General features: G+C 39.2%; 1 protein-coding gene across 1 annotated transcript in view; it reads left to right on the top strand.

Annotated features, from left to right (window-relative positions):
* gnai2b (guanine nucleotide binding protein (G protein), alpha inhibiting activity polypeptide 2b) overlaps positions 1–26,242 on the top strand; it is a 55,370-nt gene that overhangs the window by 12,895 nt on the left and 16,233 nt on the right. The window contains exon 2 of the mRNA XM_026913318.3: positions 25,331–25,373. Coding sequence (XP_026769119.1) covers positions 25,331–25,373 — 43 coding nt within the window. The remainder of the gene's footprint in view (positions 1–25,330; positions 25,374–26,242) is intronic.

The following is a 26,242-nucleotide window of genomic DNA, read 5'->3' as shown; positions in this document are numbered from 1 at the left end:
GAGGCTTATCAGTGGTTTCCATCTTGTCATAAAACCTCCGCATTTCCTCTTGATTGTTGACTTTGACACAGATAGCCTACCTCCTGGAGTGTGTTCTTGATCAGGCCAACTGTTGGGAAGGAGTTTTTCTTCACCAGGGAAAAATTTTCCTGTCATCCACCACAGTTTTTTTCTGTGGTCTTCCGGGCATTTTGGTGTTCCTGAGCTCACCAGTGCTTTCGTTCTTTTTAAGAATGTACCAAATAGTTTTTGTTTTTTTTTTTCCCCAGCCAAATGATGTCATTGCCTCACTGGCAATGACAGCTCTTTGGACATCATACTGAGAGTTAAGAGCAACAGATTCCAAATGCAAATGCCACACTTGAAACAAAATCTAGACCTTTTATCTGCTTACAGCTGAGCAGCCAGTTGTCCAATTACTTTTGGTCCCTTGAAATGGGACCACATATAGAAAGTGTTGTAATTCCTTCAGCATTCACCTAATTTGGTTGTAGATGCTCTCAAATTAAAGCTACACTTTGAGCTCATAGTCATTAATTAATTTCAACTCCAATATTCTTTCTTGGACAGCTAAAATAACAATAACTTTTGTCAATGTCCAAATATTTGTGGACCTGACTGTAGATTGTTCAGCTGAACATGGGGCTGTCACTCTCGTTTATATTGCTAATCGAGTAATCTGGCGATTATTTTGATGATTAATCGAGTAATTGGATTTTTTTTAAAGTCACAATAAAAATAGATTTAAGTAAACAATAGGTTCACTTAAGATAATTATTTAATCTCTCCATACTATATTCAATTCAAAAGATTTTATCTCCCAATAGTTGATATTTGACCACTGTTTTACGATAGAAATGCTACAGTGATTATAATTCCTCGATTTTTGTGATGAGTAACCATGGAAACATGCAAACTCAAAACAGGAGTTATGACCTTCCATGCGATGAACAGTGAAGTGCACATTTGGAAAATATTGTTGTATTCATGTTTACTTCGCATTTAGCCAGAGATAATTATCATTTCTATCTACTTTCGATTAAAGTGTGCACTATGATGCATCATTTTCAGGCTTGTGCTTAAAACGGTTGTGCAAGTTAAGATTTATTCAAAATTATTCAAATCGATCTAGTAGTGAACTTACCGTGCTGTGTCTGGCAGCGGATCTGTGAAACCTGGATGTCGCCTTTTCAGGTGCTGCAGCATTGAAGATGTACTGTTATGGTATCCGAGTTCATTTTTGCAATGACGGCAGACGACAACATTGTTTTTCACGTCTAATGTAAAGTGCTCCCACACAGTTGACATCCTAAATCGTTTGTTGCGCAGACCCTCATCCGTGCCCTGCCGTGCATCCGCCATTTTGCCGAATACTCAAAACGGTAAATTGTAATTAAGAATTTTTTGAAATCAGATACCCGAATTTAATCGTGTACTTGTGACAGCCCTAGCTGACTGATAATTCTTAATTAAGTCATGATGTATGTGTGTGGTTTTGTGAGTCCATATACATCTTGATTATGTAATCACATCCTAGCACATAGCCTGGTGGTTTGTGTGTGAGTCACCATGGTGATGTGTGTCCATCTCTAGGACAGCATGAAGTGTCCCTGATCATTAGCTTTGGCTTAGTTTGAGCAATGTGCCAGCATGAGCTCATCCATCACACACTACTGAACTCCTGCCCTGTGCACTGTCTCCTACTCGCATCAGGGTCGTTGCTATAATGTACAGAAAACGTGAACAGCCATCCTAAGTACATTCCAATCCCATAAAGCCACATGGGGAGAATTCAATAAAATAAAATAAAGTGTTTTTTAGCAATAATTTATCTGCACTAATTTCAGGTAGCAGATTACAAGTCGCAGCAAACCTGTTATTTCCTTTTTCTCGAGTGAGATGATGTAAGGTGGTTTATATATAACTGAATGAGAAACTACTGAGTCCTGTGTTTATGGAAGCAGCTGTTCAGCATATGTGGCTGGTAGCTACCTCATAAAAAGCTACAGAGTGGAGAAGTGTTGTAATTCGAGAGAGAGAGGGAGGGATGGAGAAACCAACAAACCTCCATGCCTGGCAGTAGCCATAATTGGATGAAGTCCCGGCTTTGCAGCGCCTACTGTAGAGCCAGACCTCCTCAGTCAGTCCAACGTGGCATCTTCTGGTTTTCTGGTGGTTCCATCTTTCTCTAGAAGTGTCTTTTTTTTTTTTTTTTAAATGGGATTTGAAGGAACCTGATGATGTGCAGTACTGCCAAGAAATAATTTTCACTCACTTGCTGTGGACACATCTGTTCATACTCTTCTTTGCTCATATTTTCTTCTGTCTAGCTCACTCCCATCTTTTGTGCAGCTGTCTTGCAGTACCTGCTGGAATTTATTCAAAGCCATAGGAAGTGGCTCCTCTTTCAGCAAGGTGCAGGCAGCCTTTTCCTGCTCTCTAAATTAATGGGGCTTTTACTGAGATTACGATAGCAATTGTGAGCGAATAGCTGAATTAATACAGTCCAGTTGCTGCTTTTGATGCTCTCAGTGTCTCCTCTAATGTAGTGTTGGCAAAATTTGGCAAAAACAGAGACAGTTGCGCTAGTCATTTAATTCACATTATAGCAGTGGTAGGTGGTTCATTTTGTTGTTAAGGCAAGTGACAGATTTGTGACGGTTGGATACAGAAGCTTTATTACAATAATGAAAATAAAATGGGGTGATAATTTTGTAGTATACAAAAATAGTATACTGAAATTACATTGCTGAATGTTGCAGATGAATTAAAACAAACTGGAGAACGAGCACTGTTTCTCATACTGGCATGCATTAATTTTCATTCATTCATCCTCAGTGTCCTCGTTGGGGTCGTGGTGGATCTGGAGCCAGTCCCAGCAACACTGGGCAGGAATACCCCCCTGGGTGGGACCATGAACACACACACTCTCATTCACACCAAAGGGCAATATAGCAAAGCCAGTCTACCTCCTGGCATGTTTTTGGGAGGTGGGAGATGCCTGTGATTGGCTAGTGTCACTGTGATTGACAGGTGAGAGAGAGTATGCCATTCCTCCCATCCAGAGAGCATTACCAATTGGAGATAGTCCTCACTGCAGAACCTAAAGTCCAGGGGGTGGAGCTGGACACTGTACATCATGAAACAACACACTTAACACACTTATCCAGTCTGAAACACACCGAATTGTCTCCACCCCCTGGACTTTTGCTCGGGTAGGATGAAATAGATCAGGGCCAGGTCATATTCCACCCCATGGACTTTTTGTATACAGTGAGTGGCGCTTGGTCAAATTTGTTCCCTTGGCTGTGACGTCATCAGGATTCGAACTTGTGATCTCTGGCCTATAGGGCGAATGCTTTTCTGTCATGCCATTCGGGATAAATAAAATGATAAAGTTTTGACCCCCAGTAAGATTGAAGCACATACAACATACATTCATATTTTTGTTGAATAGTGGTAAAACCTGGTGTAAATCTTATCACATGTATTCAGTGGCATGAAAGTGACATGTTTTTAATTTATTTTCGGCAATAAAGCCAAGATAGTATCTTATAATTCCAAGCTCTTGTTGTGTGTATGTTTATAAATTGTGCTTTGGTAAACAGTATTCCCTTCCCATCTCGTTCTAACATTGTGCTCACTGTCTGTATGTCCTTGTGGCTCCATTTACTGGTATGTTAACAGGTTGTACAGAAAAACTCTCTGTTTTGGAATAGTTGTTGGGTTTCTTTGATGGTTTTGATATTTTGGTTTTGTCAAGTTAACATACAAAAGGCTATTTGACGTACTTATACGAAAATAAAACCATTTGCTTCTGTTTGAACCTGGCTGTGCTGGCTATGTGTGAATAAAACTGTACTCTGTAGCTTATCTGCTTACACTATGTGCATACTATGTTATATGTCAGGTGTTTTAAGCTGTTTCACATGTTCATAATATTTTGTAGTCTACAAATTCTGTGCATGCCAGTGGTTATATTAGCAAAGTTTTTCTCAAAACTGCCATTCAATTGATATTCATATTGCATAAAACAGGACCTCTGAGGCTGTTCAGAATAAACACAGTAAAAAAAAATGGTTTGTTGTGCGAAGTAACTACTTGAGTGGTTGCAAAGGCCAATTTTTCAATAATAAAATAATAAAGTATATTGCTGCTAGCTGTGATTGTGTTGGATTGCAATACATTAGTGAACATTTCTGTGACAATGTTAAATCTAAGGTTGCACGATTTAACTTTCAAAGATACAAATATACAAATTAAGCAGTTTTACAGAATGTTAAGGACATGTGGGGCCGGTGGGGCTTATGTAATGCACTGGAAATTAGTTTTTAGAGTGCTTTTTGAGTAATGTATCTTTTAGCAATATCCGGCAGTGACTATATTACAATCAGAGGTGCCAGTGAATAAAATGCATTGGGGGTGTTTTAACATTGTAACAGCCTACGAATATGTGACATCTCACCATCTCATAGCAACCATATTCCAGCCTTTGTATAAAAATTAGATTGCTAGAGGTTTATCCTTCTACAAATTTCTTTCTGCTCAGGGGATCTGACACTTAGTTTGGCCATATTTTATTACGAAACCTTAATCAACAATGTCATCAAATGGGTATAAATATAAGACTAATTCAATCTCTGAGCACACACTGAGCTGGGGTCTGTGATTACAGTACCAATGAACCAATGATGGCAGTTTGTACTTCCTATTCCTGTCATTTTTTTCTAGTGCTTTTACACTGCGGGCTTGGTAAATTACCTGTGATTGTGCATTTTGCTGGTGTTTCCACTACCATCTGTCCCATACCATAAATAAATACCGTTGCTGAATTCGGTTCACCTTCTTGTCGAGGTACCACGCGTACTTAACAGGGACTAAAATAGTACAGACCACTGAGTGATCAAACGCAATTTTCACACAATTGTCCTGATAACATCTCAAGTAGACTCTCTAGTAGTAGTGATTCCAGCATAGTGTTTGTTTCTTATACTTATACTTCTTATACTTTTTATGGCAGCTTTAGGGGGACATTTCATCACAGAGCTCGGGGTTTCTGATTTGTTTTTATATATTTAAACACATTAATGTTTTCTTATCCAAGTTCCATATGAAATCTGCCAAATTGAATTTAACCTGTATGCCAAATGATCATTCAGGTGTAGAAAATGCACGACTCCTTTTGTTTTTTTGTCTTCGTGGTAAGATCATGACATCCAACAAATATGCAATCTAATTGTATACGGTTTAGTTCCATAGAAATAGAATAATTCATCAGACATGTTTACTTCCTGATGCAGATTAACTTCCCCGTGGTCTGTGAGACTCTCTAACCACACACCTGTGTTAAAGTGATGTATGAGTGATAGAATTACAGTTGATTTTGGTCCAGCAGTGAGAGTGAAAACCTGCATATATTTTGAATGAAACGAATGTATTTCACCCAAGGTGAGATAGATAGCACTCAAAGGGAATTGGATATTAAAGGCCCTGAGAGGAAGGAGATGAAGCTCTTGAAGTTTGCTCAAGGTTGTGACCTGTGCTCACATCTGCTCTCCATCTTCTCCTCTCTCAGTAGCTTGGCTGCTAGCGAATGTTGTGCAGAAGAAGATCCTTGATTTATGAAGCTGTCAGTCTATAAGCCTGGCTGCGCTAATGCCATAAAGTGATAGCATTGTCCACTAAAGAATTCTGTAGCTCTTCTCCACCGACCAGCACGTCTCAACAGCAAATGGAAACCCAGAGCCATCAGTATCCTGGCTGAGTGTGTGTGTGTGTGTGTGTGTGTGTGTCGCTTTTCCGTCACATAACCCTATCTGTGAAAGGATATCTGGAGGTTATCGCCTGGTAAGTTGATCAAGACAAGAACAAAAATACTTGCAATCCAAATATTATTTTGAAATTAAACCAGAGATTTGATGTTGAAATGTGTTTGGAGTAACAGTAAGCACAAGGCCCAGTGAGGGTTTTTTTTTTAATTAAATTTTAAAAAAAATTGTAAATGCACTTAAATGACAATACTTTCAAGTTTAATGAGAATAAAGAGGAGCAAATTTTCATTTAATGGCTACCCACTCTCCCAAACCCAGCTAACTGAGTCAATACTTTATTCTTTAGTGAAAATACAGAGGTATTTGAGTGCAAAGCTTACCAAATGATGTTAAACACACACACAAGCAGTTGTGCGTTTTCTGGACTGAATCTCAGAAGGTCTTTCTGCACTATTTGTGAAGGTACTAGGTGGAGTGTTCAGTCTTTATGGTATATCATGTAGGGTGCAAACAAAGGAAATAGGACGCCATTTGTTATGCTCCAACTAGAACATGACGGTCATGTGGTGGAAATCCTTTCATGTGGTGACATTTTGAGATTTCCTACTATACGTTTTTCTGAAAACTACAGACTTACCTGAACTGAACTGTGTTTCTCTATGGTTACCTGCAAAAATGAATAGGTTCATTGAATAGATTACAAAGTGAAATCTGATGGGTTTCCCCAGTGTAAGTAAGGGGCAATGTATTTGAATTTTGTGTATTGTTTCTCCCCTGATAAGTAGGGTTTATGTGTCTCTATACGTATTAATTAGGTGTGTAATGATGCGCAAAACTCGGACACATTTTTTGATACAGCAATAACAAGCACTGCCTGTCTATGTGCCCTTGATTAAAACATTTATTAAAGTACATTAATTGAGACTTAATGACAGTGTTTGTGTAATCTATTCAGACTCTTAGCAGCATATAATGAAAGAAAAATTGTATTGGAACGTAACGAAATTAAACATGGCTTAGTGTTGACTGGTGTTACTCAACTGAAGTATGAAGCAACTGAAGTCTGAAGCACGGGCTTTTCTTATTCTGCTGTTAGATAGTTGTGCTCTTTTAGAGTCACATAATGCTCTGTAGCACTAGATGTGTTTTTTTTTTTTTTTTTTTTAAATCTCGCTTTGACCACTACCGAATATACACTTCCCAGTTTCTGCAGTGAATACTTCAGTCTGGATTGAATCAGCGAGGAAAGGCTGCCTGAATGCAGCAGAGCGTGTGTGTGTGTGTGTGTGTGTGTGTGCACCGTATGTTTGTGATATTCATGTTGGTGTATTGTACACATATTTAAAGGATTCGGTCCACCACTCACTGGCTGTCAGCGTCATAAATTAGCAGGAAGCTAAAGTGCTCCCATACACCAGACTTTAAAGATAATGGGAAATCTTCTAGCTTCTGCCTGCTGTGTGTGTAGCCATTGCTGTATTTCTCAGCCTAGTACACTAGAATGCTAGTATGCTAGTGTGTTTAGGAGAAGCATGTTTTTTTTTTTAAACTCCTGTAGCCTTTCCTGATTCCTGATAAAGAGGAAGCTGCTGTTTCAGAGGTGGAAGTGTGGCTTGATTAAATTTAAATGTTTGTTCCACCTCACATAATGGAAGCTGTATTTTATGATAAGTAGCCTACTTTATTACGCAGCCTGTTGAGTGTATTTTTTCCGCTACCCAGATGTATTGAATCGAGAGGCTCGTATCGAATATGACACGCTGTATCATTACACCCCTAAGAGTTTCCAAAACGCAGTCACCAGTCAGAGCTGACTTAATGGTACGCATTGCATGAGACAGATGTTTTCTGAACAGATTATTACTTGCCATAAGTGATTACGAGAGTAAAGCCTTAAGGTCTGATGTTAATGAGGTCATTCAAGTGTAAATCTTCATGTGGTTACAATGAGAACACAATCTCTATTTAGCTGAAAAGTTTGGGAGGATATGAGCACAGACATTCAAGCTAATAAAGCAAGCAATGCGATCTGACAGCAAGACGCATCTATATGAATGGTAACGCCCTTATTACGCGGTTAAACGCCATAAAAGGAACCCAGTTTTGCGTGCCGTTCGTGTGTCAGTCTCATATCTGGTTTGAACAGAAGGATATGAAAGCACAGTGTTTTTTTTTTTTTGGGTCCGGATGTTAGTTTGTCTAACATAGGCACTAGTGAGTCAGTCCTCCACCCACAGGGTGCCAACAGTTTTTAACTGTATTCTCTAAGGTGTAGTGCAGGATACTGTCAGAGAGGAGCTTTGTCTCTAGAAGTTTTAATGAGCCTTAACCTTAAGTTCCACTACATTTGTTTCAACAGAGACAAATGTTTGGAGGTTATGGCAAACTTGGACGAGAAAACTGAACGTTGGCCTGTTACATATAAATATGTAAAATTTATATCAGGATAATTCCCTGTGGATTATCATTTACAATATTATCTTAAAATACATATTTACTTTACCTGATCTTTTTGGACAGTTCTGGTTGCCATGTTTTCTTATGTTTTCTTTTTTTAAACTTGGAGCACTAGCTTGTTAAACAGAGTTCTCCTAAAAGAGCACAAGCTATGCTTCCTTCCTGTCCAAAATAAGTCATTTTGAAAGAAAGCACTGCCTAAAACACCTAAAAACACTACCTAAACCACTGCCTACCTGAGCATACTCACCAAGAGCGGAACACGGAAGTAGTCAGGGTATTTTTAAAGTATTCACCATATGATTATTGTCTAGAACTGGGCGTTTTTTTTTTTTTTAATCAATATATGAGGAAAAGTTATGAAACGATACATATTTTTGTTTTAAGAGATTATTACACTAACTTGCAGTAAGACGTCAATCAATTTTAGACTCTTTTTCTTGTGTCTTTGTTAAATACTTCACTAGTTTTAAAGTATTACACAAGTTTTTTGGGACAGACCTCTGCAAACCTAAATCTGTCATGAAGCATTGTGAAAATGGTTTTAAGTGTCATGACATGATTTGCCATACCACCCTTCATTAGTATTATAGTACATCAGGTGACTATCATACAGTAAAACCAGGTTGATTATTCATGGAGACATACAGAGATCATGACTTGATTATAGTCATATATGAGTGTATTTATTTATTTATTTATCTATTTGCCTAGATTGAACGCATGCTAAAATTCCCAGAAATATTTGAGTCATAGTTGACCAGCTAGTTAACTGCTTGCTAATTAATTTGTCGCAGGTGGATTGAGGGGAATTTTAGAAGAGTCAAATGCCTCAGCCTTTCATTTATCTTTACTTTCTGACAGATCATAAACAATAATGATGTGTTTCATGTTGAGAGTTTCTTTAAATTTATAATTAGTCACAGTTTGGATTAAAGTAAGTGCTGAGTGGGCGAGTGTCTAGCAGCATTGTTAGTCATTTAAATTACCCCTGAATGTGTCATTTTAAACCACTAAAAACTATGCAACTATGAATATGCTCAACCAAGTGCCAATTTATTCACCAAAACCAGGCAATTGATGTATCAGTACAGTATGGTTAGTTATCAGCTTGCGGTTACTGTTAGTGCTGGCTGCTGTTATACTACCTGTACTGTAGGTGTGTGTAGATAACATTTAATGCTAATTTGGCTAGTTCACTAGGCTTGTGAGATTGTGTATAATGTGCCTTTATTCTATCGTGCCCCCTAATGATCACCGATTGACGATAGTATTGGGAGGGGGCGTGGCCAGACTTATGCAAAACGTCATGTACGAAGTTACGATGTAATGACGTAAAAAAAAAAAAAATTATAGTTAAAAAAAAAAAATACTATTATGAGTTGGCTGTTGCTGCAATCGCTAGCATTTAGTTGTAATAACTACATGCATGTGCTTTGTGTTGAAGTGCAGCATCAGAGAAAGATGTTTTGTTGCTCTGAATTCAAGCAACAGCGTATCAAGGTTCGGATACAAAATAGGCAAAAATGAAATGCGTATTATGAGACACAACACACAGACACCATGTTTTCTGACAGATATTTAAATGTCTGACTTGAGAGCCATTGCGATAGTTGTAATCTATCGGCGATTCCCAACACCATCGTCAATCGTCCCAAGCCTATAATTAATCCGAGCTTTTTAGTATAAGAGTCTCCGTATGCATTATTATGTTCTTAGCATTTTTTTTTTTCAACAGTAGCCACATTTACCAAAATAATTTATAGCTACCTAGCTGGCTTAGCATGTAAATTCTGTGGCTTAAAGTTTCCAGGTACCACATCATCCGCTAATACTTATTACTTAATACTTAATGGACGTGATGGGTTCAAGCCGTCAGACTTATTTTTTGATGTTACAGACTGCGCTCATTTTTGGTACTGAAAAACTGAATGTTTTTGGTATAAGGTTTTACGTAAAGTTTTCAATCGTTAGCCAACTGAAGCACAGGTTCCCAACCCTGGTTCTGGAGAACCCAAGCTGTTTTGCACATGTCAGTAATTTCCCAGCTCTAACACACACACACTTCAACTCAGGAAGGACTGTTAATTAGCTGATTAGTTAAATCAGGGGTCTTGAGAGGGGTACTCCAGGACCAGGGTTGGGAACCTGTACACTAAAGGAATGGAACCTCCGTATACGTATATTCGTAAGGCTTTACATTAAGCACTGCAGGCTTGACAGCTGCATAAATACCAAAATCCTGTGGGATTTCTTTCTTGCGCTTCAAGAAGTACAAAGTGGTATGGATGTGGCAACCCTTCTCACTTTCTTTTTCTGATTTTGGCTTCTCTGTGTGACTTTCTTTCATAGTGGGAGATGATGAATTGATTAATAAGCTGAGACTCTGCACAGTTCTCTGGTTTGAACCAATTGCTTATTTGAACAGGCAGTAATCCAGCACTTCAACTCGACTGAGAAACAGTTCCTCCTTTACTTGCGTTTCTCAGTGTTTTCTAGTGCCTCACTATCCACAGAACCTCTCTGCAAATTCCTTTGGCGGTGCCAGTCGGAGAAATTCATCTGAACATGTTGCTTACGAAAGCGAGGCTGGGAAATTACAGCCCAGCGGCATGAAGCATCATGTACACCACTGCATTTTCACAGATAAGTAAAAATCGAGTAGTGGAGGAGGATCCGGCTGCTTTGTTGCTGCAGTGCAGTAGTGAAGACTGGGCAGCCATGGGCTTCTGACCCACTTTCTCTTTCGCAATCATTTGTTCCACTTCACTATTCAACCCACCCACAAACTGCTTTCTGTGGCATGATGCACGAGAGGGTTTTTCATGAATTAGAAGAATATACAGTTTGGACTTCCTGACACTGAATTACAGGGAGCTACAGTACAGGGACATTGTAAAGTGTTTTTTTTTTATATATAGAAAGCTGTAGATTTCACTTCTCCTTTTTCTTCTTTTTTTAGTGAACTGCAGTAGATTTAAAGCTGATTATTCTGTGGCAACTGACCTTTCACTCTGTTGATTAAAATCCGAAAACTTGGCTGTACAAATGTAATAATTATAATGATTCACTTTTCTGTATTTTGTACTATTTTTTTATTTATTCAGAATCCCTTCAGTTTTAAAACAATCACTCCACTTAAGATTTACATTTGTATTAATTAATACTGCCACTATACAGGTCACGAAATCATGAAATGTGTTGAATTTTTGACTGATTCAAAGAAAGAAGCATTTTTTTTGGTACCATCTGCTGACCTTTGCCATCTGCTTTGTAATGAGGAAAAACATGCCAGTTGGCCTTATACTGTCTGAAGGACCTCCTGCTTGCAGGTGTTTCAGAAAATATCAAGTGCTTCTTTGACGAAGGTTTCAGACAAAAACCGGCAGGTATTCCTCTCAATTCTGTCTATTACCTAATATAATAAATAGCAAAACCAAACCGAAATTCACACTGATATCGTTTATTTCTTGTTGAATGTTCGTTTGGCAAACCACTTCTACGTTGGACGAATGCTGAAACTGGGCAGTTGACTGGAAAAAGACCAGGTGATGTATTTCCACTGACCAACTGTCCAGTGAGTCTGTGCCCTCTGGAGCCTCAGATTCCCTGTTCTGGGCGGACAGGAGTGGAACTCATTGTAGTCTTCTGCTCAAGGTTTGACATGTTGTTCATTCTGAGATGCTTTTCTGCTTACCACGGCCATAAAGAGTGGTTCTTTGAGTTACAGTTGACTACCTGTCAGCTCAAACCTGTCTGGGCGTTCTTCTTTGACTTCTCTTATCAGCAAGGCGTTTCCACCGGCAGAACCGCTGCTTACTATATGTTTGAGTGTGAAAATTCCACATCAGCAGCTTCTGAAATACTTTTTTCAAGTATAGTTTTTCGAAAAAGCATTTCGTCTAACACAGACAGCCATGCCGCTATCAATTTACCCCATTCTGATGTTTGATGTGAACATTAAATCAAGCTCTTTAGTTGTAATCTGCCTAATTTTATGCGTTGCATAGCTGTCACATGATTGGATGATGGTGCTAAATGTTTTTATTAAAAAAAAATTAATGGCTGTTTGTTGCTATCTGTGGTTTGTATGGTGCACTATAATTTTTCAGCTGTGAAACCACAGCAAAAAGGCGTGTTTTTTTTGTTTCCTTTTTTTTTTTTTTTTTTAGGTGTGTGCGTTTCACTTTTGATTAAATACTTGGTTGGTAGTGACTGTGTGCATGAACCTGCAATTTTAAGACAGAAACAAGACAAACTTAAGTTCATTTAATAGTAGAGTAGCCTAAGACACGTAAGCTGTAATTCAGCAGAGAATGAGCACCACTTTCCTTTAACCCTTAGACGTGATCTCTAAGAAGCAGAATATTCTTACGTTAAAGTGAACAGATGTAATACATAAATATGAGAGAGAAAAGAAGACCCCAAAGACAAAGGTGAGAATCTTCATTAAGTTCAAGCTTAATGTCGGCACGAAAAGGAAGAACGTACGTCAGCCCTAGGTTTTGTTCAGGTCAGTGCTGGATGTGATAGAAACCACCAACCAACTACATTTTAGACAAGTTAATAGAGCGAATCTGAATAACAAAATAAAGTGAAATAAAACTCACAGAGCAACAGAAGTTTTAATCAAGCATTCCCTCCAGGCTTAGTTTAAGTTGGCTGATTATAGGGACTCTGGAGACACAGTTCACTCCTGGTGCCCTGGAGACATCATTACAGCTACAGTCTGTAGGGACACCTGCAACAGACCACAAGAGAGCGAGAGCAGGGGGGAGAGATATAATCAAGTGCTCCTCCAGTTAATATAGAGAGGAAAATCTGGTCTAAGCAACTTACTATACAGTCCTAGCAGCTGTGCGGTGATAAAATTCCCCTCCACTGCTCTGAGTATTGCGCTTCAGCCGGTTGGAGGTGTAGCACAGATAATAGCTTTGGTTCAAATCTCTCTGTGAGTCATGGCTGCAAATTACGTTTGAAGAAATGTCAGAAACCACATGGCGGTAATAAAGTTCTCAGACACTTATGATGTTTGAGCGTGTGTTGATGCTTCATCAAGCGTTGATTGAATAATAACCTTGGACCGACGCTTTAAACAGGAAAGGTCAAACGGGAAACAGAACGACTGACAAAATCTGGTTAACGTTATGCATCCCGTTGCTTTGCCAAACACTGAGAGCAAGAAGCCTGCGTAAAGGCTAATGTCATGCTTGCAGCCAGCACTGCAAACCATTACTCATTTATTTAGCGCTTTCTTTATGCTCGACACAATGGAAGATCTCAGCTTAGTTCTAAAGGCTGTACAAGCTTGGATCGATGATTTTGTCAGTAAGTATCTAGGGTGGAAAAAAGAGTGGAGATATTGATACTATTAGGACTGGTATAAAAGCAAAAAAGACAGAAATTACTATATTTATTTATTTATTTATTGTTTTTAGTTATTTGATGTGGGATGTAAGATTGAAGTCATCTTTAGAGGATTGAGCTTGCTCCAATAGTACTAACTTTCGGCTGTCTTATAGGGAAACATTGATTTGTTTGCTTGTGTTCTGCGGCTGGTGGGTAGATGAATTGGAAAGCCCGTTCTTGTGAGTTAGCTGTGCTTAAATAGATTTTGAAAGAAGTTCATCAAGCATCACTCGTCACATACTTCAACAGCTCCCAGATCAGGAGATCATAAAACTGGGAACAAACTGAGATCATAAAACAATGCCATCACCTCGGTGCTGCACAGAATTGTGTTTTGTCTTCAGTCAGTATGACGGAGCCGTGCCTTCGGAATGTAGAGATGGCACGGTACTACTTTTCTTTTCCAATACTGATACTGAAACCTTGAGTATCGGCACTCAGGTGTCGTTTTCTTTCTTTCTTTCTTTCTTAACTGAAGCACTTCACAGTTAAACTCTTTAACGCAAAAATCACTTACATTGTAAATATTATAAAGTCAGGAACTAGCAAGAGTAAAACTACATATACTTAATTTTATAGTTATTATTTGCAACATATGCTGTACATGTTCACCCTTATGCTCTACACATTTTCTCAGCCACTGTATTGTGTTTTTGTAGCTTTTGCTCATCATATTTGGATTGACATATTTGCTCAACATATTCACACTGACTTTTCAAACACCCTGTATAATAAAACATAAATATGATAGGATCAATACTAACAAAATTAAAAAAAAAAAAAAAAAAAAGAGTTAAATCTCTTTGTGTAAGTTCCAAAAAAAATTGGATCCTATATCTGATATGTTTTCTCCAATATCCAATCCACTATTTATTGCCAGTATTGACTCGGAACCAATACTATCGGATCAGTACCGCCTCTAAATTTAAACATGATAAACAATTTCTAAATCATGTCCTTTTTCTTGACTGTTCTCTTAGTAAAACATTAACATTTATGACTCGGACCTGTTGCTCGATAGGTTTTATGTTTTCTAATGTAAGCCTAGAAAACTTGAAGGGTGTAAGCTGTAGTTCATGTGTGAGCTACATTCCTGAGAAGACGTGTGTTGCTGAGAACTTGCGTAGCATAACTGAATCTGTTTGTTAGAGTTGTTTTTCTTTCTTCTCTCTACCCCTTTGTGAATGCCTGCATGATTGCACTTTCACTCAGTGAACTTTGATCTGATAAGACAGGCATGCTTGATGACCGTCCACATGAACATTTGAGGGTTGTGGCTGTGTTCCCTCAGGGAGTAAGCGAGAGAGAGAGAAAAACAGGGTGAGAGAAGAAGAATGAGGTGGTGGGAGGGCAGCCAGAGACTCAAGGAATGACTGTTCGTTTCCTAAGACAACTGTTAAAGGGCCAGTCCAATCCACAGCCTCAGTATAAAAATACATTTAGCCTATTGTTTCTCTCTTAGTCCTGTGGCGTTCTTCTCTTCCTGACAGTGTAGAAGCTAGACTACTGCACCATAAATGCCAAAAACAGTTTATATGTGGAAAAAAAGGACAATATGGAGGTTCTTTTTGATTAGCTTAATTAGCTTTGGCCTGTGACAGATTGCTCTCTGTCACCAAGCAGTGAGTCTTTTCGAAAAACAACCGGTAATGAGCAACAGCGCTGAGGTGTGGATGAGTGACGCTACACTACAAGATCTGTCTGTGTTTCACTCCTGTTACAGCACAGCGAGGTTTAGCGCATGGAACCTGTGCAGCATTATTAGCTCCAATTCTTGAAATGTTCAGACCTGAAATCTGTTTTATAAAGGTAACTGTTACAAAGGACATTTAAATATAAGGATTTGGAGTGTATTTTATTTCCAGAGTGTGTTGTTGTGTTGGTGCACTCTTACCATTTCATTATATTGTTCAGGGGTGGACTAATGGTGATTTTACTAGCTAGCCCACCAGGCAAGTGAATGCACTTCCTAGCCTGATGTTTTGCTTGCTCAGAAGCCTAATTCGCTAGGCTAAAAAGTGGTAGCTATAGTAGTCTAATAATGAACGAGAGTTAGTTGGTTATAAATCTTTTGCTGTTGCATATACCAGATTTGCTCTAGACTTTATTTTTCTCAGTTTCCACATACCTGCGTGTTCTTGATTCTGAAATGGTTGTCGGCCATCTGTGCATACTAATTAATCTGCCTAGTAAAAACCATTGTACTGTCGGCCAGATCACGCCTCTGCCGACGCGTGTAGTTGCGGCAGGTGGCAAGATTCAGAAACACAGAAAGGATTTTTCTTTCTATATTTGTTGAACCTACTTATCTGCCAGGTGACTATGAATTTGGTTTGGTTGTAGCAGCTTTGTTATGTTCGTGAACAGTTTAGTAAAACCTTGAAGGCAATATCACATTGCTCAAAATGGCTGATGCTGAAATATCCGATAAAAGAGAGAGTCTTTATAAAAATGAGAAACTGGTTACTGTGTCAGCTCAAATCACATGATGTCGCAAAACAGTTGTAATATTCTGCTTTTGTCAGTAAATTGCAGGCCTACACATTACAATGGTAATATGCTTTGCAGTATAACACAATTCTAGACAATTCTGTGCTTCAGTTTGCGGAAGACACGTGTGTGTGTGTGTGTGTGTGTGTGTGTGTGTGTGTGCAGGTCAGGTGTCCACAAACTTTTGGCCCTATAGTGTACCTACAAAGGAAACTCAGAGATTTTTTTTTTTATTTATTAGTGGGCTCATCTGCATGCTGTATGCTTCTGACATGGATACTGCAAAGACCAAAACTTCAATAGATTAACAACAATAAACAATATACACTCATGGAGCACTTTATTAGGAACACTATGCTAATACTGGATAGGGCCTTCCTTTGCGCAAAACAGCCTCAGTTCCTCATGGCATGGATTCCACAAGATGTTGGAAACATTCCTTTGAGATTCTGGTCCATGTTGACATGATTGCATCACACAATTCCTGCAGATATTTCAGCTTTTCTGCTGCGACTCTCCCGTTCTACCACATCCCAAAGGTGTTCTGCTGGATGAAGATCCGGTGACTGGGAAGGCCACTGAAGAACATTGAACTCATTGTCATGTTCATGAAACCAGTTTGAGATGACTTTTGCTTTGTGACATGGTGCATTATCATGCTGGAAGTAGTCATTAGAAGATGGGTAAATTGTGGCCATGAAGGGATGCACATAGTCAGCAACAATACTCAAATAGTCTGTGGCATTCAAGCATTCATTGATTGGTATTAACGGGCCCAGAGTGTGCCAAGAAAACATTCCTCACACCATTACACTACCTCCACCAGCCTGGACTCTTGACACAAGGCAGGCTGGGTTCATGGATTCATGCTGTTGGTGCCAAATTGTGACTCTATCATCTGAGTGGCTCAGCAGAAATCGTGATTCATTAGACCAGGCTGCGTTATTACAGCCTTCAACTGTCCAGTTTTGCTGAGCCTGTGCCCACTGCAGCCTCAGCTTTCTGTTCTTGGCTGACAGAATTGGAGCCCATTGTGGTCTTCTGCTGTTGTATACCATCCGCCTCAAGGTTCGACGTGTTGTGCATTTTCTTCTCACCACAATTGTACAGAGTGTTTATCTGAGTTGCTGTGGCCTTTCAGTCAGCTCGAACCAGTCTGGCCATTCTTGACCTCTCTCATCAACAAGGCGTTTTCATCCACAGAACTGACACTCACTGCAATAAAGGTGCCATAAAGATGTTTTTTCTTTCAATTTTCTTTCTTTCTTTTCAACAATCATGCCACGCTCAAAATTACTTGGATCATATTTTCTTTCCCCAGCCTGATGGTTGGTGTGAGCATTATCTGAAGCTGCTGACCTGTATCTGCATGATTTTCTGCATTGCACTGATTGGCTGATTAGATAATTGCATGAATGAGTAGGTGTACAGGTGTTCCTAATAAAGTGCTCTGTGAGTATATTTTGGAGCACTAACTGGATAAAATGAAACATTGCTTTGACACCATGCATTACTGAGCTATGCAGATCTATTCCACAAGAATATATTTTGGAAAAATCATTCACTGGATTTTACTGTTAATTTATAAGGATTATGTAAGAATTCAAAAGCTCCCCTTAGTCATTTGCTTTGTATATCCATCTCTCATTGTTTTCTTCTACTTCACCCTTTTTTTGCCCTTCTTGACTCATACTAATTTCCTTTCTTTCCCTTTCCCTGTCTCAGTCCTCCGCACTCCATTTTTTCCATTAATAATTTCTCTTTTCTCCCTTCCACCTCCATCTACTCACATTTAATTTTACTTGCCATTTACCTTTTCCCTAGTAGGCTTCTACCATATCTGTTATGATCTATCTCTTTATCCTCCATTTTACATCCTCCCCGTCATACACCTCAGTTCTACTTCATCAGATGTGATCTGCTCTGAGCGTGTCAGAACATGTCTCTCAGCTAGTCTGATGAATGAAGCAGAATGGAGGGGGCAAATAGCATCCTTACTTATCAATCTGTTAATCCTGGCTTAGGGTGAGACAAGGATAACCTTTATAACATCATCCATCTCTATCCATCTCCAACCTGCTTCATCACCACATGTCGACCACAGCAAGAGGCAGCAGCTTGTGCTAATGGCTCCCTGCTAGGAATAAAAGCACTAGCCTGACCGAACACTTCTGCTCTGTTAATTATTGGGAGCTAATAGTTTGAAAGCCTGTGGGAGCAAATATAAACATACAAATACACATGTACCAACAGGCATATTGTCTCTATTCACTGTGCCTGATGAATTGGATTAAGAGCTTGTGCCTGCTCAGAGATCACTCTCTTGGGCAGTTGAATAGTGTCTTTGAATGCCAAGCACCTAGCTGTGAGAGTATTACTAGCAGTCGAATATACTCAAGCGACTTCTTTTGAGAACAGTTGGAGAATTAAGGACTGGTCTTTGAGAAAATGTGGAAATATTAGGCTATATTAATCATATTTCAGAATTTAATTAGATTATCCAAATGTGTTAATGTCGGGTATCAGTAAGATTTTAGATCTAGACTAGTGTCTTGCATTGCAGCTGTTTTGTGTGTGTATTGAAACCTAAAATAAATTATTTCACATTACAGTGTTTTGATACTTACTTGGAGCCCCTGAAGGGTGTCTTTTGTATTTGTTGGCTGTTAAAAAGAGGTGGTCATCACTGTGGTCATCTCCCACCACTAATTGCTATAGGGCCATTTGGGATCTCATTTAGATGCTTATTGTTGCTGGTCCAAATGACACCAAACAGAACAGGCCTGTCTACTTTGCCAGGCAAGTTCACAGAGGCCTTTGTGAGGTAAGACTCAGACATACAATCATCCCTCTCTCTTAGCACCCCCCCCCCCCTCTCTCTCTCTTTCTCTCTTTCTCATGAGGCATTCAATCTGTACTGGTACCTCATACATAAATTTGCATTGGGCTCATATCATATGCAGCAGCTGTAACTGGGCTTCCCTGTCCAAGTACTCTTCATTTTAGCCATCTGTATGACTTGCGATTTGGTAGATATGACCTTGTGCTAATTAGATGAGTCAGTCGGTTGATCATATTTCCCTCTCACCTGAGCTCAGCTCTCCACCTTCCTGCTCTTGGTAAGCACAATTAAGTAATAAAATAATAAATATTCTTTCAGTTTTAATTAATTGGTCCTCCATGGACAATAACACACTGATCACATCCAATTAAACTCTGTTTTGCCGTTTTCATTGGGTTGGGAATAGCGAATAAACAAGGTAACTGTTTCCATTGTGTTCCTCAGAGATCAATTATAAGCTCTCTGGCTTTTGCCATTAGTGAGCATTAGCATTGTACCTTAGACCTCTAGAGAGGTGGTATTGGGCTCCAAGGGTTAACACCTCTGGTCTCAAGGGTGGCTGTTGTGGGATGTAAATATTTTACTTTGTATTTAAGGGGTACAGGTTGTGCGTCATTGTTTGTTCTTTTTGTTTTGGTACAATGTGCTTTGCTTATGGTTAGGGCTAGTGTGGTTTTAGCTAGTCTTAGCTATCCAAAACCAACATAGAACATTTTGTTAAAATGTCCTGTTCAAGATATATGACTGTATGTGATTTGGAGCTATTATGTTTTTGTGTTAACTGTGACTTGGCGTTTTTATTTACTTCATTATTCTCTTTTATTCCATAATTATAAAAGTCATTCTTTGACCACATCAGTAAACAATTTGCTCTGTCACAGTTTATTCAGTGGCTACTTTCAAAAAATTTGCCACTTGTTATTTCTGGGTTTTCTCTCATTGTGCATTTCACAATAAGGTCACAATTGCAAACTGGGAACATATTGTGTATCACCTCATTGACACTGATTTATCAGTTCTGGACACGGTTTAAAGTTAGTCTTGTAATCATTGTGCTTCTCTACAGGTTAAGGAGACAATCACAGAACAATTCAGAATTAATATTATTACAGTTACACTGGCCATTATGTTAGACCTGTTGTTAGCACATCTGTTTAGCACTTGCACATTTTGAGTCTGGACCAGGAACAGTTACTAACTGCTATTTTGTAACTCATGGAAAAACCTTCTTGCGTTTCCACTGAAATGAATGACTGTTTAGTTGAGTCACTGACTCCTAGCCATGAGTTAGGCACTACTGCAATTGCCGTAATAAACAATTAGCGCTTCCATATTTTTTTCACCTTTTGAATAGCATTTACATGCCCTTATTCAGTGCAGGCCGGTTATTTTTGTAAACATGGCTGCAACAAGCCCGTTTCCCATGAAGATGTGTGTACTTTGCCCTTACGCCTCTACCACTGTGTATATGGAAACAAGTTACAGTTTACAATAGTTCACTTCTATTAAGCAGTCTACATCACAATTATTATTGCCATCTCTCTTCTGTTTCTAAAATGCGATTCTAGATCCATTGTGGCTGTTTATACACTGTAAACTAGACCGAAAAACACAATGCTGTCTATTACGATAGACAAAAAGTAGTAAAGTAGTAATAAAAGTAATAAAAGATTAACTATTTACTCCAACAAGAACTGAAAAAAAAGAACATAACAATCACTTGCAAGTCAGTTATTAAACCCCTGGTAATATCTTGGCCCTAATTTAAAGTTGGCATTAGAACAGACAGTTTCATTTGTACAAGATGATATCTAAACCATTGGGGAAAAAAAAACCCTGTGATAACCAGTTACATCATCCCATCGCACATGCACAAAACTCGACCTGCAGATGTTACCATGATGTTAATACTATTGTTCATAAGCCACAAGAGACTTGCTCGTTATTGGTGGAAATACCCAGCTTCAGCAGTAAGCAAGGAAAAAGAAGCCGATGAGGAAGTAAATAGATGTGTAAACAATGTGTAAATGTAAGTGAAAAGTAAATATTTATTGGAACATTAGCTGATTTCACAAGCTATTTAAAATTATTAGTTGTGTTTCCAAAGTGAGAGATCATCTAGGGGTATACATGGGTACTTCAACTCCCGGGCAATATCACACAAGTATATACTGAATGTCAGCACGGCTGTGATTTGGCCGTAGGCATGAAACTGCATGCGAATGCCGTAGCTAATCACAGTCATACCGAGATTCAGTATAACCTCATGACTGTGAGTGCGATATTGCTTTTATACAACAGTTCTATAAACAAGAAATTAATATCGAGTAAATGACAATTCAGACACAACATGGCCAAATGTTTATTTTTGCTCCGCTAGCGGAAACAGATCCCGAAGAAGCCGCACTCACTTTATAGCACATCGGCTAGGGTTAGCTCATGTTGATTTCTACATTCCCGTTAAAGGTGCTTCCGGTAAAACTGATGTCCCTTCTTCCTTTTCATCTTCATCTGACGAGCTTTCGTATTGTAAGTCAGAAATTATATTCCTGTAAAATATCGTTTGCCATGTCCGCTGATGACGTCACTAACACTACTGTAGTAACCGTTTCAAACTAGGAAGTGGAATTTTATGTAGTGAGCACAGACGAGTGATACACACGGTGAAACTTCACACTGAGGGTACACTGGACTCTTGGAACGCCACACAAACAATCAAATCAGTGGACCGGAACTAACTGTTTGTATAAAGCTTGTTAATAAAATGAGATTTTTTACTGCTACTTCTGCTAAACATGTGCTCCACTACTGACGTGAGAAAATTATAATAACGATAACGCCTCATTTAAAGTCTCACCTCCTAGCCGTTAACCGAATATTCGTTCAGTAACTCTTACAGATATTTGAATTGGGCAGAAGCCACATCCTTAATATAAACATTTGTAAAGTACCATTGTTGATTACGCATTAGACATCGTCGTTATCCTACCCCCCAGCATTATTTGTCAGTCACTCTGCTGTTGTGCAACATCCTATTGTATGCGCTGCCAATGTGTATACAATTATATACATTTTGTAATGACACAACACATAACTTGTGTGTATGTGAGTGCTTTAGTTATGCATGAGGCATACATTTGGAACTTTAAATCTCCTATTACGGCTGTTGAGGGATTTTAAGCCCTCTGTAAGGAGAAAAGGTAACCTTTATGGAGATTTCAGTATTGCTATGTTAGAGACATGTAAAATCGTTGATTATAACACCCCTCCCACCCCTTCTGAATGTTTTATTCCTTATGTAGCAGACATTTTGCGGTATTATAGACCTTTTCACTTCTTTTTTGGCAATAAAATGATCTCGTACACTAATGTCCAGTGTATAAACGTAATTCTTGTACCTATAGTATATACCGATTGGTTCTAGACTCGGTCCTCTGTATTTAGCTAGCTGTATGTTTCCCTCTCCTCTCTTTGGGTAAGTAGGAAGTGTTTCGCAGTGACATGTAGGATGAATTAGCATTTGGTCCAGCCTTGTTGCTCAGATTTACCAGATGGCTGTGATGGGAGGGAGTGCATTTCTCACACTGACTTAAGAGAGGACTGCCAGCAGCACTGTGCAGCAAGCGAGTCTCAGTTTGCACTGAATCATGAGTGGGCTGGAAGGGATAGAGTATGAAGTGTAGTTTATGAGTGAACGTTTATCCTTAAGGGTACGTGCACACTGAACACATAATCGCCATTCGATATTTCACACCCATTCATTTAAATGAGAGACTTTGCGGGATTGTGGTATGGCGAGTGGTGAGAACATGGTTAAAACGCTCACCTCTTATGCAGCAAGTGCCACTGGCAGTGTGCATGTCAAGCTGAAAGCTGCAGAGTGCAATATTCACACCAGACGTACCCTTAGAGGCGTATTTGAAAGTGTGTGTGTGTATGTATATTAGATAGATATATAGAGAGAGATCGCTCGTCATCCCACAGTCCCTTGCACATTTTTTCACAACTCCCCTTTGAAAATGAATGGATGTGAAATTCTAGGATGGAAAATTGACTTTCTGTGTGGGTATACCAATGCGCCTCCTCATTTACCCTTCCCGTGTCTTCTCACGCCATTTGTTTTTGGCCTTTCTTTCCTGTGAAGTGATGAAAAGAGAGGGAGAGAGATTGAGAAGCTGAGTCGAGGTTATGACAGGTGTGCCTGGTGCACTCAGTTGCTGGCACTATGACTGAATCTGACAGATTTGCAGTGACACAGCTGGGGCAGGTGGACACCAGGGATGGACCACAAATACCCTCTTCTCTCTCTCTCTTTCTCTCTCTCTCTCTCTCTCTCTCTCTTCTCCTCACTTGCTTATTCCGTCAGTCTCTCCATATCTTCGGATAGTAAAACCGTTGAGTGGTGCTCTCAAACACTAAGCCTAATTCAATGCTCTGCATACTAAAACTACACCATTATGCTGTGTTGTTCTCATCATAAACGCAGTCCGTAAACAATTTGAGTGCTTTGCAGATTCAGGACCGGTAGCCTGATGAGAAGTAATTTACGTTCTTTGCACAATAGAAATAACACTTACAGACACACACCAAAAAAAGAAACTGTTCTGACAGCAGAGCTCAAGAAGCAAAGCAAGTTTGGGGCATTTTGGGTTTTGAAAACCTCTGTGGTAGAATTGTTATTGCAAGCAAGTTGCGAAAGAACATTTTGTATCAAAGCTTTGTGGCTTGATCTAATCATTTTGAGTGGCAAGTCAGTACAAGAAGTGTTCAAGACTCTTGATTGAATTGTCTTCCACTACTCTAGTCATCTCCAGTATTACAGAAATTAAAAGAAGAAACTTTACTGTGCACATTTTGACTGAGAGTTAGATGATAAATGTAGCCTAATATTTGCTGAGAGGGGATGGCAAGTCGACAGGTGACTGCAGGGCTGCACAATAGGGGAAAAATATTGTTGGATATTGCAATGAAGATAATATAGCATAAATTAAGACTGTAATATCTTTGTGTCTGACTGAATGTGTTACAGATGTCGGTTTATAAATACCAGTATTGTCAGTATTTCTCTCATGGAAGCAAATAACAAAATGCTTGACGTGCAAAAATGAAGCCACCATACAGAGGTGTGCACGGGACTTGATATGGTCAAAGTTTTTGGACATCTGACCACCACAACGATATGTGGCTCTTCCCCAAACTGTTGCCACAAAGCTGAAGGCACACAATTGTCTAGAATTGTATGCTGTAGCCTGTGCACAAAGCGAGCTCTGTGAAGACACGGTTTGTCAAGGTTGGATGGAGAAACTAGAGTGTCCTGTACAGACCCCTGACCTCAACCCCACTGAACACCTTTGGGATGAACTGAAATGTTGACTGCACACCAGGGCTTCAACATCAGTGCCTCACCTCTTTAATGCTCTTCTGGCTGAATGAGCACAAATCCCAACAGCCATGTTCCAAGATCTAGTGGAAAGCCTTCCCAGAAGAGTGGAGGTTATTATAACAGCAAAAGAGGGGAGTGAATCTGGAACGGGATGTTCAACAAGCACATGTGGGTGTAATGGTCAGGTCTCCACAAACTTTTGGCCATATAGTGGCCAAAACTACTTTTTGTTGTGCTGTGTGGAATCCCAGTTCATCTCTAACACCATCATCAACGGTTTTCATGGAGGAGTACATTTATTTAAGTCCTACTAGCATGCAGTTAGACCAATTTCCAAATTACTGCCTGTTTACCACTTAACGCTGTACCTAGGGTATAACGTAATGGTGTTGTACACACTACATGTAGAGCACACCATTTGCGATTCAACCACAGTAAAAACAAATGGTGTGGAAGAGCAGAGTTGAATGTAACTATCCGAAAGTACATTAGTGTCTTTATGTATTTACTACAGAAGTGTGTCTGCTTTTCAGCACCAATTACTGCTTCTGTAAGTTCCTATGCAGCTCTAGTTGACTGTGTAGTATCCGTCTGAGCAAGTAGCTAGAAGGCACTGTAAGTGCAGCAAATAATAACAGGGGAGAAATAGCTTTTCATATCTACTAATTCTTCCTCTCAGCAGTGCCAGCACATCATGTTTTAGGAAATGTTTTCTCCGCATACGCATTCAAACATAAATTAAAATCACAGTTAAAATGACGGAACCTCAACGAGCAGCTTCCCATTGGCAACAGTTTCCCTATCGTCGTGGCTCATTCTTCGTTAATTGTGTTTTCTTTTCACCATTTTGTGTTCCTATTGACCCAGGCCTGGGTTCACATTATGTCTTTCAATTTTGAATAGTTTTAAAGTCAAGTTCACTGTTATTATTTTTAAGCCACGTATCACCTGACTCTGTTTCTGCTCTTATCTCTGCAGGTGCTGGGGAGTCTGGAAAGAGCACCATTGTGAAGCAGATGAAGTGAGTAAAATAATGCTTTCATTAGCCATTCCTTATCCTTCCTCTCTTCTAATACGTAATATTTTTCAATATGCTGCATTTATGTATAATAAATCCAGTCAAGATCAGTTCAGTCTTACAAATAAATGTCAACAAGCTCATTGCAGCCCCTCAGGAGAGTATATATATGCATGAAGCAGTAATGACCCATGTGTTTAAGTGAAAGCCGTTGAAGCAAATCTTTGCTCTCCCTTTGTTTCTGTATGTCAACAGTGTTGTTTAATGACATCAGTAGAATGATGCTTTAGCCTGGTGTTTTATAGCACCTCATCACTTATCATGGACCGGCGTTTCATTTGCTTTGTCGCACCGTGTTTCCAGATGCTGCACTAGTCCACACTGTAGACCTTTTGTTACTGTGCTTTTAGCTAAATGCTCTGCTCATGATTAATGAACACTGTGCTTTTATGACTCTGAAAAGCTGCCCTAGTGTTGATGCTACTTAACTGGGCATTGTTGTTATGGAGGCATTCTTATATCATTATAATATGTGAAGCCCTATCGGATGTGGCTTAATGTTTGCAAACATCCAAAAATTACCTTAAAAATGGGTGAAAGTTGGGTTTTCTGTATCTTCTCCGACACCTTTACTTTTGAGAAACTAAAAACATATTTCATCAAAACTATGTAGAGATGTTTTATTTACTTCCTAACCTTCTGCAAAGGTCATGTTGGGGGAATAAGTGGCCATTTAAAAAAAAAAAAAAAAAAGGTGACTGTAAATTTGGTCAGTCTGTCTAAAGATTTTTTCATTCCCAGCATGCTAAGTAGGTGAAATTTTCTCACGTTGTAAAGCCGATGCTTAGATCAAGTTATTAGTTATGAGCCAT

Source organism: Pangasianodon hypophthalmus, chromosome 2 (genome assembly GCF_027358585.1).
Source record: "Pangasianodon hypophthalmus isolate fPanHyp1 chromosome 2, fPanHyp1.pri, whole genome shotgun sequence".
NCBI classification, from domain to species: domain Eukaryota; kingdom Metazoa; phylum Chordata; class Actinopteri; order Siluriformes; family Pangasiidae; genus Pangasianodon; species Pangasianodon hypophthalmus.
This window is presented reverse-complemented; position numbering and strand designations above follow the sequence as displayed.